At 40.1% G+C, this 12,722-nt stretch overlaps 1 protein-coding gene across 3 annotated transcripts; it reads left to right on the top strand.

Annotated features, from left to right (window-relative positions):
• The first annotated feature begins 2,182 nt into the window (after positions 1 to 2,182).
• Positions 2,183 to 12,095, top strand: LOC147334145 (uncharacterized). 3 transcript variants are annotated; one of them, XM_086271277.1, is made up of 6 exons: positions 2,183 to 7,271; positions 7,479 to 7,589; positions 7,679 to 7,900; positions 8,019 to 9,200; positions 9,383 to 9,519; positions 9,606 to 12,095. In XM_086271277.1, the coding sequence occupies exon 1, from the start codon at positions 2,207 to 2,209 to the stop codon at positions 5,969 to 5,971; it is 3,765 nt and encodes a 1,254-aa protein (XP_086127403.1). In that variant the 5' UTR covers positions 2,183 to 2,206; the 3' UTR covers positions 5,972 to 7,271; positions 7,479 to 7,589; positions 7,679 to 7,900; positions 8,019 to 9,200; positions 9,383 to 9,519; positions 9,606 to 12,095. The 3 variants fall into 3 exon arrangements, with proteins under 3 accessions (XP_086127403.1, XP_086127392.1, XP_086127412.1); XM_086271266.1 differs by having other exon boundaries at positions 7,453 to 7,589; XM_086271286.1 differs by lacking the exons at positions 9,383 to 9,519; positions 9,606 to 12,095 and having other exon boundaries at positions 7,453 to 7,589; positions 7,989 to 8,022.
• Positions 12,096 to 12,722: the final 627 nt, after the last annotated feature.

Raw genomic sequence — 12,722 nt, 5'->3', positions numbered from 1 at the left:
GAGAAAAAGAGAATGTGTCATAAGGACATATAAAGACAATCCCCTATTCAGAGAAAAGCAGAAGGAACGTATAACAAGAACGTATAGAGAGTCTTCCATATTCAGAGATAAGCAGAAGGAACGTATAACAAGAATGTATAGAGAGTCTCCTATATTCAGAGATAAGCAGAAGGAACGTATAACAAGAACGTATAGAGAGTCTTCCATATTCAGAGATAAGCAGAAGGAACGTATAACAAGAATGTATAGAGAGTCTCCTATATTCAGAGATAAGCAGAAGGAACGTATAACAAGAACATATAGAGAGTCTCCCATATTCAGAGAAAAGCAGAAAGAGCGTATAAGAAGAATATACAGAACTTGTGCTGGATTCAGAGAGAAACATAAAGCTTACATGAGGTCATATGTATATAACCTATATAAAAAAAGCCAAGATTTTAAACAGAAAAAACGATCTTATATGACTAAGCGGTATGGAGAAGAAAAACAATTTCAGCAACAACACAAGGACAATATGAGAGAACGAATGAGAGTAAAATATTGGAACAGTTTTTCTTTCAGACAGATGCATAATATCAGATGTGCAATGAACATAAAACGGAAATATCGCCAGATGCATCGACCAGCTGAGACTTTACAGTGTCATCCAGAGAACACTTTAATGAATGAGGCCATATCTCGTTTCAGATCAAACATTAAGTCAGCACCATCTTATGTTTGTACTGTTTGTCTAAAAGCTTCTTTTCCTAATCAGGTGAAAATCTGCAAAAGACAAAATTACTCAAAACACCAGACTGTAGCTCAGCAGTGTCTAACTGGTAAATTTGTTCATGTGTGTGATGAAGCATGTCATGATCACTGCAGCTTTCCTGTTGAGAGAAAAAAAGAGTATATCTGTCACACATGTCACAGTTCCCTCAAAAGTGGATGCATGCCCAGGCTTGCTGCTGTTAATGGTTTAGAACTGCAGGATATTCCAGCTGAACTTTGCGATCTCAACATTCTGGAGAGACATCTGATTGCCAAATGCATACCTTTTGCTAAGATTATTCCTCTTCCAAAGGGGAGACAGAGACTCATACGTGGTAATGTGGTGTGTGTACCATCTGAGGTCCAACAAACAGTTGACTCTTTACCGAGGATCAGAAGCCAATCACAGATCATGAGGATAAAGCTGAAAAGACGACTGTGCTACAAAGGCCATCAGCTGTTCCAGACTGTCACCTGGTCTAAACTCATTCAAGCTCTGCGTAAACTGAAACAAATTCATCCACAGTACACAGATATTGTTATCAGAGATGATGCATTGCTTTGTGATCCAACGTTACCTGATGATGACAGCAGTGATGAAGCCAGCATGGCAAGTGATGATTATAATGAAGCAGATTTAATGGAAATTGACAACTATGAAAAAGATGCCCTTTTGTGCGAAAGTGAGTCTCAAAGTGACCAAGATATTAATATGCAATCCTGTGATGAACAACCAGAGGAACAAAATCCAGATGAACCAGAAAGTGATTTGAACAATGGAGGTTTTGCTCTAGAAAGTTGTCTGCAGCCTGTAGACATTTCAGAAGAGATTCTCTGTTTCACTGATAACACATATTGTGTGGCTCCTGCAGAAAGAAACAATCCTGTCAGCTTCTTCAGAACTCCTCATTTGGAAGCCATGGCATTTCCTGTGCAGTTTCCTACTGGTCAGAATACACTTGATGAAAAGAGACGTCTCAAGCTAACACCGAGTGCATACTTCAAGTCAAGGCTTTTCAACATTGATGCAAGATTTGCTAAAGACACAAATTACCTGTTTTTCTCACAGTTTGTCACTGAAATACACTTGGCTAATTCCAGCATGACAATACAGCTAAGGAAAGGTAAAACTATGACGAAAGATGGACGCAAAATCACATCAGGAATGTTACAAAGTAAGACAGAAGTAGAGAAGCTGGTAAGAAATAAAGATGCAATCAGATTTATGCAGCCACTCAGAGGAACTCCAGCTTACTGGCAGAAAACTACCAGAGATCTATTCAGCATGGTTCGCCAAATAGGAACACCTCAGTTCTTTGTCACTTTCTCTGCTGCTGAGATGAGATGGCCTGAAGTGATTCAAGCAATAAAGAGGCAGCAAGGTGAAGAGGTTGATTTTGAAGCCCTGGACTGGTCAGAAAAGTGTGAAATTCTAAGATCAAATCCAGTAACCACCATGCGAATGTTTGATAAACGTGTTGAGGCTTTGTTCAGAGATTTGCTTTTTTCTCCTGCACAGCCCCTTGGTGAGATCATTGATTACTTTTACAGAGTTGAGTTCCAGCACAGAGGTAGTCCACATATACACATGTTGCTGTGGATTCGAGAAAAGGTAGAAGCAGATGTGGATGATGACCAAACTGTCTGTGACTTTGTTGACAGATACATCTCAGCTCAACTCCCTGATCCAGAAAAACAACCTGAACTGCACAAAAAAGTCACTGAGCTACAAAAGCACAGCAAAAACCACACAAAGACATGCTTTAAGAGTGTGAACTCTGGTTGTAGATTTGGGTTTCCCAAACCACCAGCCACAAGAACAATGATTGTGAGACAGGATGAGGATTCAGACACTGAAGCTGCAAAAGCCAAACTCAGACCTTTGTTGAACCTGCTGAAGGAACCTGAAGCTGCTTCCCTCACCATAGAGCAGATTCTGTCACGATGCAACTTGACAATGAATGAGTATGAACAATGCCTCCAGAACATAAACAAGAAAACAGCTCTGATTCTGAAACGTGACCCAAATGAGTGTTGGATCAACAATTACAACCCAGACCTGCTTGAAGCCTGGAACTCTAATTTAGATGTCTCATTCATTTTGAATGCCTATTCATGTATAGAATACCTCTGTAAATATATAACAAAGAAAGAATCTGGCCTCTCTGAATACCTGAAGACAGTTATTGACAACTCTGATAAGAACACCGTCAATGAATGTGATGAAATGAGAGCTGTGATGCAAGCTTACTCAAAAAAGAGAGAAATCAGCGCACAGGAGTGTGTGACTCGAGTCTGTGGCCTAAAAATGAAAAAATGTTCCCGCAGTGTTGTATTTGTACCAACAGATGATAACCCAGTAAAAATGAGTCGGCCCATGAGCTTCCTGGAAAGCACAACACACGACAGTTGTAATATTTGGATGACAAGTTTGAGTGATAAATACAAATGCAGACCTGAGACCCCAGAATATGAGGAAATGTCACTGGCTGATTTTGCTGCCTTGTGCAGGTTGGTGAGTGGTCCAAATGAAGGAAAAGATGTGCTTCCTCTTCTAAACCAGCTTGGATTTGTACAAAGGCGAAAGAATGATAAACCAGCTATAATCAGATATTACCACTGTTCACAGGAAAAAGATCCTGAGCAATATTATGGTCGACTGTTGAGACTTTACCTTCCACACAGATCAGAGCAGGAACTGAAACCACAAGGGTTCCAAACCTATCAGTCCTTCTACAACTCAGGTTTTGTACGACTTCCATGTTCAGACCACAGTGAGTCTGTGAAAAGGGTTGTGAAAAGAAATAAAGACAAGTATGAGAAGAACTCTGAGGATATTGAGAGTGCACTGGAAGAGTTTGAACAAAATAGGGATGTTGTGATTGATGAATGGTGTAATCTTGCTCCTGAATCTGAAGTTGTGAGGCTGCAATGCGATGAGAATCTTCCTGAGAGACATTCTGATGATGAGAACGAACAGGAGAATGTTCCCGACTACAGTCGTCAGTCTGATGCTGTAACAAAGATCAGAGCCGTCAGAGAACAACCTGCAGTAGATCCAGCCGTGGTACGTGTAATGTATCAGAATCTGAACCAGAAGCAGGCCTGCGTGTTCTATGCCATAAGAGACTGGTGTATTCAGCGAGTTTGTGGTTTGAACCCAGATCCATTTTTCTTCTATATCAACGGTGGTGCAGGAACTGGAAAGTCACATCTGATTAAGTGTATTCATTCTGAAGCATCAAAGATCCTGAGCAGACTGCCTGCTAATGCAGAAGAAGCTGACATATCAAATCCAACTGTTTTACTGACTTCATTTACCGGTACAGCAGCTTTTTCTATCAGTGGCTCTACGTTACATTCTCTACTGAAACTACCCAGGAGTCTGAAACCACCCATTCAAGGACTTGGTAACCAACTGGATGAAGTCAGATCTGAGCTGATGAATGCTGAAATTATTGTTATTGATGAGATTTCAATGGTTTCAAAACCCCTTTTTGCTTATGTGGATGCAAGACTGAAACAAATCAAAGGCACTCAGAGACCTTTTGGTGGAATGTCAGTTTTAGCTGTTGGAGATTTTTACCAGCTGCCACCAGTGCGACAGTCTAAACCTCTCTGTGTTTACGATCCAGAACAGATTGACCTATGGCAGGAACATTTTCAGATGATCACTCTAACCGAGATCATGCGTCAGAAAGATGATGTGGCCTTTGCAGAGATGCTGAACAGGATTAGAGTCAAAGAAAAGACAGATGAGCTTTCTCAGTGCGACAGAGATTTGTTGTCACAGGCTGTGACTGCACCAGAAGAATGTCCAACTGAGGTCTTACACATTTATGCCACCAACAAGAATGTGGAATCCCACAACATAGATACCCTGAAGAAGCTTCATTCAAACATCATAATAATCAATGCAGACGATTTCCAGAAGGATAAATGTACAGGCAGAATGGAACGAAGAGACAAACCATTTACAGGTGGGCGAAATGATTTACCTGACACTCTGAATGTTGCTGAAGGAGCTCGAGTCATGCTGACCAGAAACTTGGACACACTAAACGGTTTAGTCAACGGTGCTTTTGGTATACTGGTAAAGGTGGTGAGATCTGAAAATGATGGACACATAATTAAACTGGGGCTCAGGATGGACAACCGGCAGCCTATGAGACACAACCGCAGTGCTAATGCAGCATCTGATGATCTTGTTTACATTGAGAGAGCAGAGGAGAGTCTGAAGTTTAAAGGAGCAGTACGCAGACAGTTTCCTGTAAAGCTAGCATTCGCCTGCACAATTCACAAAACTCAGGGTCTTACAACACAGACAGCTGTAGTTTCAATGAAGAACATTTTTGAACCAGGTATGGCTTACGTTGCTCTCAGCAGGGTGACGTCTCTCAGTGGACTCTATTTGCAGGACTTGGATGAGAAAAAGATTTACGCCAATCCCGAGGTAACTGCAGCGCTCCAAACCATGAGACAAGCCAGTGTTGAGGAAATGATGCCTCTTCTTCAGGTCAGAGAAACAGCCAGCAGACTTGACACTCTTACACTGATCCATCACAATACAGAGGGTTTGCCATCTCACATCAGTGACATCAAGAGTCATCATGAAATGTGTTTAGCAGATGTTTTGTGTCTCACTGAGTCTCACCTTCAAGGCTCCTTTGTTGCAGACAGTCTTCATTTGGATGGCTACACCATGTTCAAACGCAACAGACATGTGTCCTACACAAACTTTCCTCACATGGCCAGCAGAAGTGGTGGGGGAGTTGTTGTGTATTTGAGGAATCATTTTCAGGTTCAGGTAAAACAGTATCTGCATAATGTCACTGATCTTGAGTTTTTAGTGTTGAAGGTTCAGGCTCCATTCCCTGCACTCATTGCTGTTGTGTACAGACCCCCTGACTACAGTTTGACACCATTCATGCAAAACCTGGTAAGTCTTTTAGATTCACTTGAAATAATGGACTGTCACCCAATCATTGTGTGTGGAGATTTTAATGAGAACCAGTTGCAGAGTGGAAGAAAACAGATTCTGGAGCAGTTTCAGTCGAGAGGGTATTCACAGCTGATCACTTCTGCCACTACAGACAAGAACACCCTGCTTGACCTCATTTTTATTTCTCAGCCACAGAAATGTCTGTATTCAGGTGTTCTGAGATCATATTACAGTTACCACAACCCTGTCTTTTGTGTCCTGTCCTCGAGCCAATCATGAAGTCGTCTGGTGAGTTTTGAAACAATTACAGATCATGTTTGTTACAGAGTTTACTGATTGTAGAGCATGAAAAAGATTTTTCATTGAAAAAAGGGTCTTCCCTACTCTGTCTGTCAGAAGACTCTTTCTTATTGCAATGTTATTAATCATTTCACCAAATCATTGCTGAACTTCATGCAGAGCAGAGAACATCTGCTATCATGCACCTCTGATCTGAAATGTGCTGCAACATTTGATAAACCAACATCATGTTTTAAATGACTAAATCTTTTTACTATGACGTATGTAGCTCAACAAACGAGATCTTCCCCTCCAAGGGATTTAAAATATGAAATAGTAAATAAATAAATCCCAGATAAATGCAGGTATTTATTATGATGACATACACGAATAAATACAGACAATTATATTTTCTTGATTATAGTAGATTTTGTAGAATCAAAAGTTTTTGTGATGAATGAGTTTTTGCTTATCATGTTTTACAGGTAAAAAATGTCAAAAGTTTTAAACTATCTTTAGGCTACCAGAGATGTCTATAATGATACATTATGTAGAGAAAAACATTAGTACAGCTTACAGAATATGTATAAAAACTGATTTAGAAGTAAATGGATAGTTTTCTGAAAGTTCCCGACTACAGTTTAACACCACCCACCCAGCTCAGCCCCCAAGTGTCTATGTAATGCTGGTATGGTGTGTGAGTTTGACTTGGCCTTTATCCGGGTGGGTTTGGGTTTGGGTGGATAAAGGCCAAGTCAGAATTCTCTGAGCAGCTGGAAAAAGCTGCTAATAAACAAAGACATCAGAAAGTGTGGGCTTTAGGTGTAGCCCCCGCTTTCTGATGCACTAATTAAACTTAGTAACCGACACCCCATACCAGCATTACATAGACACTTGGGGGCTGAGCTGGGTGGGTGGTGTTATAAGCACGTGTTTTGTTAGATATATTTTTTCAGATAGGGCACAGTCTCCTTTGTGGGAAAACCTTCAAACTTCACCATCCTCAGCTGAAACAACAACATCTTAACACCATCTTCATGAACTGCTGAGCCAAACCTGATCCATCAGTGCTGGACTGCACAGATAACTACATGCCACAAGGAGACTGCTGTGTTATGAACTGCCATACCAGTGTGTCTTCAATGGAGAAGATGACACACCCATCACCTGACCTCCTGCCTGATCTGGAGACCATCATCATGCTGCCACACTACAACCTCTGAGACCATCAATGATGACTCCTACTGAGGAAACTGTATTTCCTGTCAGAGATGCTCAGTGATCCTCAGAGCAGAGAGAGGTATGATTCTTTATCTTTGATAAAAAATGTCAGTGTTTTTAATTCAATTAATTAATTAAAATCCTGTTTATTGAATAAACAATTCCACACTCAAATGATTATACTTGTTGACACTTTTTGAGTTTTAATTGACATTATGGATTACAAATCTATGCTTTTTCTACTCTGTCTCTCGGTGCAGGTATTGCTGTCTTCTGAGTTCTTCAGTGTCCCAACTGAGACATTCAAACCTCATTGCAGAGCTCATGTCTTTCCTCACCATCATGTAAGTGTGAGATTGCTCTGGATTCTGGTTATGTGGCCCGCAGCACCTATAAGGTATTTCAACATTGTTCATTGTATAACTTATTTGTAGTTTTTAGGGTTTCTACAGACAAATAAAATGTTCCTTTTTCTGTATTTTTTAGAACAAGCTCGTCCAGTGTGCCTGCATTCCAGCTTCTTAGACTCTACGCAAGTGGACAGAGTATCAGTGTTTGACCACTCTTACAGACACTGACTTCTGTCAACTCACTGCTACTGATCAGGCACTTCATCCAGGAAGACAGAGGGCTGCAAGCCTGTCATCATTTCCAGTGTGGCTTTGTATTCTTGGGGTAGCATCAGATTTTTCCCACAAATATTCAAAGGTAACATTTATTTTAAGCTTAGTTATTAAATCAAAAGTCTTCTCTTGTGTTATGTCTGTGAAGGTTCTCATGGTGTCCTTTGATGTAGTCTCTCTCTTTACTTGCATACCCACTACAGAGGCAGTGGAGACTGTCAGAAAACGACTGCAAGAAGACAGCTCCTTGGAAGACAGGACCAACTTCACACCCGATCAGATGTGCACACTGTTAGACCTCTGCCTTACCACTACATATTTCAAATACAACGAGGGTTTCTACAGACAAAAACATGGCTGTGCCATGGGCTCCCCCGTGTCACCTATTGTAGCCAACCTTTGCATGGAGGAAGTGGAAAGGAAGGCTCTTGGCTCTTTTAAAGGGAGAGTACCCAGCCACTGGTACAGATATGTAGACGACACCTGGGTCAAAATCAAAACTCAAGAAGTGGAATCCTTCTCTGCGCACATTAACGCCGTGGATAAAAACATCAAGTTCACCAGGGAAGACACAAAGGACGACTGTTTGCCTTTCCTGGACTGCGCTGTGCACATTGAAGAGAACGGCAACCTCAACATTGAAGTTTATCGGAAGCCCACACACACGGACCAGTACCTCCTCTTTGACTCCCATCACCCTCTGGAACACAAACTTGGAGTAATTAGGACCCCCCCCACTCCCCGGGCAGAACATGTTCCCTCTAAGCCTGAAGGGAAAAAGAAGGAACACACACATGTAAATGAAGCGCTTAAAACATGTGGCTATCCTAATTAGGCGTTTATAAAGTCAGCAAAGATGCACAGAAAAGAACATCAGATACCAGCGAGGGAGGATAAGAAAGACAGATGCAACAACATTGTCATCCCCCATGTACTAATTAGACTTAGTAACCGACACCCCATACCAGCATTACATAGACACTTGGGGGCTGAGCTGGGTGGGTGGTGTTAAAAGCACTTGTTTTGTAGATATATTTTTTCAGACACGACACAGTCTCCTTTGTGGGAAAACCTTCAAACTTCACCATCCTCAGCTGAAACAACAACATCTTAACACCATCTTCATGAACTGCTGAGCCAAACCTGATCCATCAGTGCTGGACTGCACAGATAACTACATGTCACAAGGAGACTGCTGTGTTATGAACTGCCATACCAGTGTGTCTTCAATGGAGAAGATGACACACCCATCACCTGACCTCCTGCCTGATCTGGAGACCATCATCATGCTGCCACACTACAACCTCTGAGACCATCAATGATGACTCCTACTGAGGAAACTGTATTTCCTGTCAGAGATGCTCAGTGATCCTCAGAGCAGAGAGGTATGATTCTTTATCTTTGATAAAAAAATGTCAGTGTTTTTAATTCAATTAATTAATTAAAATCCTGTTTATTGCATAAATAATTCCACACTCAAATGATTATACTTGTTGACACTTTTTGAGTTTTAATTGACATTATGGATTACAAATCTATGCTTTTTCTACTCTGTCTCTCGGTGCAGGTATTGCTGTCTTCTGAGTTCTTCAGTGTCCCAACTGAGACATTCAAACCTCATTGCAGAGCTCATGTCTTTCCTCACCATCATGTAAGTGTGAGATTGCTCTGGATTCTGGTTATGTGGCCCGCAGCACCTATAAGGTATTTCAATATTGTTCATTGTATAACTTATTTGTAGTTTTTAGGCCTTAACACAAATAAAATGTTCCTTTTTCTGTATTTTTTAGAACAAGCTCGTCCAGTGTGCCTGCATTCCAGCTTCACAGAAAAGAACATCAGACACCAGCGAGGGAGGATAAGAAAGACAGACACAACAACATTGTCATCCCCTATGTAGCCGGTGTATCAGAAAAACTCAGGAGAGTTTTCTCCAAATACGACATCCCAGTGTACTTCAGACCCAGCAAAACACTCAGACAGAAACTGGTTCACCTGAAAGACAAAACTCCTAAACACAAACTTAACAATGTGGTGTATGCTGTACAGTGCAGCGAGGAATGCCCAGACTTCTACATCGGAGAGACCAAACAGCCACTTCACCAGCGCATGGCACAACACAGAAGAGCCACCTCCACGGGACAAGACTCAGCAGTTCATCTGCATCTAAAGGACAAAGGTCACTCTTTGAGGATGCCAATGTTCACATTTTGGATAGATGGAGGAGTGAAAGAAGCCATTTACGTCCACTGTGAGCGACCATCTTTGAACAGAGGCGGTGGTTTACAACACCAACTGTCTGCCATCTATAATCCAGTTTTGAGTTCCCTCCCCAGACACTGTAACGTCCACTCACATCCTGGGAGTGGGCGTGGGTGATTTCCTGACCTCAGGAAATCACATGATAGGGTGGGGCCAGGTTTCACAATGAGCTCACCCAAAACCCTGGCTGATTGGGACCCACACCCACTTTCACACCTTGGCTCATGTGATTAGGTAGAGGATCATCAGGGGGTTCTTTGTCCCTGTTTGGGGAGAAACTCACACTGGGTTTAAATCTGGGACTCTCCACCATTGACCCTTAGAACTGAAGAAGCTTCTCGGATGAGAGGTGAAACATCTTCAAGAAACTCAAAGAAGTCCAGACGCTTTTCTTTCCAAGCTCCTTAGACTTCACTTGTGTTAATTACATTTTATTTGTTGTTGTTTTCTTTTAGATTTATATGCAGTGATTGGATGTGGTGGAGCTTTGTTAACCGCGTGGAAAACATCTGTTTGTGATGATATTTACAATGAGGCTTTAAGGTGATAGTTTCCATGTAATTTCAATCCTTTTACTAAGCAAAAACATGTTTGCAATTAACATATTTTTTCAGTTTTGTCTTTTGGATTTATGGTTAACATTCCTCTGTGACAGCAAATACTAAACTGGTCCAAGTAACCAGCATATCATTGGTCAAAGGCAAAAAGGACCACATGTCACACTAGCAATGAATTTGTGACTGTGTTTGTGTTAGTAGTTACATAAATACAGGCCATTTACCATTTTACCATTTAGTATAGAGTAGGTCTAACAGTGGTTTTCCACATCTGCTCTAATATATATAGATAATGGGTCAGACATATAAAGTCATTTTGAAAAGTTCATAAAGGTCATTTATATGTGTTCCTCTTTATCATTTTATATCAGGTCAAACAGCTGACTTGAGTTTTGATCAGAGTAGAACCATAACATTCATGCTAATGGTTCTACTGTTTACAGTTACTTTATGATGGATTTCACCCTGGTCACAGCACTATGTGAAAAGCTGTTAGAGGTAAAGTTAAGCCAATTAATACCTCATCATAAGTCACTCTCTAACGCAGGGCAGTGATTATTATTCACTGTAATTTATTCCACAACAATGTTCTTTATTTGATTCTTTAAATATGCACATCGATTGTTTAGCTGTGTGACTCTCCACACCTGAAATATATCACAATGTGGACTTCATTTTGACAGTATTTTGTAGATTGGTACCATATTTATCATCAAATCATCTTGTGCATTTATTAACTAAATGTTGTTTGTTTTCGTTTTTTTGTTTGTTTGTTTGTTTGTTTGGGGTTTTTTTGTTGCCATTTTTACATTTTACCAACTGTGTAAATTCTGCAATTTTACTTTGGTTTTGTTTCACATCAGTTTATCTGCTGGCTGGTATTCCTGTCTTCCTTCTCTCACCCCAACCGGTCGCAGCAGATGGCCGCCCCTCCCTGAGCCTGGTTCTGCTGGAGGTTTCTTCCTGTTAAAAGGGAGTTTTTCCTTCCCACTGTCGCCAAAGTGCTTGCTCATAGGGGGTCATATGATTGTTGGGTTTTTCTCTGTATCTATGAAGCGCCTTAAGGCGACTTTTGTTGTGAATTGGCGCTATATAAATTTAATTGAATTGGTTTTCTTCCTTTTCTAATGTTTCTGGTCATTTTTCACAGTTAAACAAGTAACTTTGAGGTTACTTCATCATTTTTAGCTTTTATCTGTTTATAGTTTTTTCCTAATAATTACATTTCTGCAAAATTATAGCAGTTCTGATAAGTTGTAATATTTCTGCCAAGTTATTAATTTTCTACTAAATTATATCATTTCTGCTAAGTTATGTTATTCTAAATTATTACATTTCTGCTAAGTTGTAGCTTCTGGTAAATTACAACATTTCTGCTGAATTGTTATGTTTCTTCTAAGTTATTGCATTTCTGCTAAGTTATTGCATTTTTGTTAACTTGATGTTGTTCTGCAAAGTTATTAAAATTTCAACAACTTTTTAAAAACTAGTTTTGATTTCTTCAGCTTCTTCAGCTATTTTCAACTATCTTCAGCAGACAGCTTCAGCTTTACAATTTCTGCAACTTTTCAGCTTTTTCAGCTACTTTTTGCATGCAGCTTCAGCTTTAAAGCATCCACACTGCATTTTCGCAGGAAATGCAAATTTTTCTAGTTCTTTATTATTATTGTGTGGATGCTTTAAGCATCCACACTATTGAGTTCCTGTTTCTCTTTATTCTTTATTATTATTATTATTCTAGTTGCTTCCGTACACTTTTCGCCGTTAAACTACTTCCACAATTTTCAGCCGATTTTCACCGTTCAAATTTTAAACTATTCAGCTATTTTTGCTAATTCCTGCTATGATTTTTGCTATTTTTAACTATTATACTTTTTAAAATATTCCACTTTTTTCCTTTAATTTGTCCCATTGAAATGAATGGGAAACTTCAGCAATTCTGCTAAAATTTGCTTGTTTTTGAAACTTAACTACTTCCTCATATTTTCACCTAGAACAACCATTCAAACTTTAAAATGTTCACAAATTATTGGGCTATTCAGGTATGATTCAGCTTTTTCAAATCTTTTACTGTTTTACTTTTATGCC

This window comes from Aulonocara sp. 'chitande type north' Nkhata Bay, linkage group LG3 (genome assembly GCF_057382095.1).
Source record: "Aulonocara sp. 'chitande type north' Nkhata Bay isolate Kocher_YH1m ecotype deep benthic linkage group LG3, A_spYH_male_GT1.1, whole genome shotgun sequence".
Classification (NCBI taxonomy): Eukaryota; Metazoa; Chordata; class Actinopteri; order Cichliformes; family Cichlidae; genus Aulonocara; species Aulonocara sp. 'chitande type north' Nkhata Bay.
Note: the sequence above shows the minus strand (reverse complement) of the source record. Positions and strands in the feature narration are given on the sequence as shown.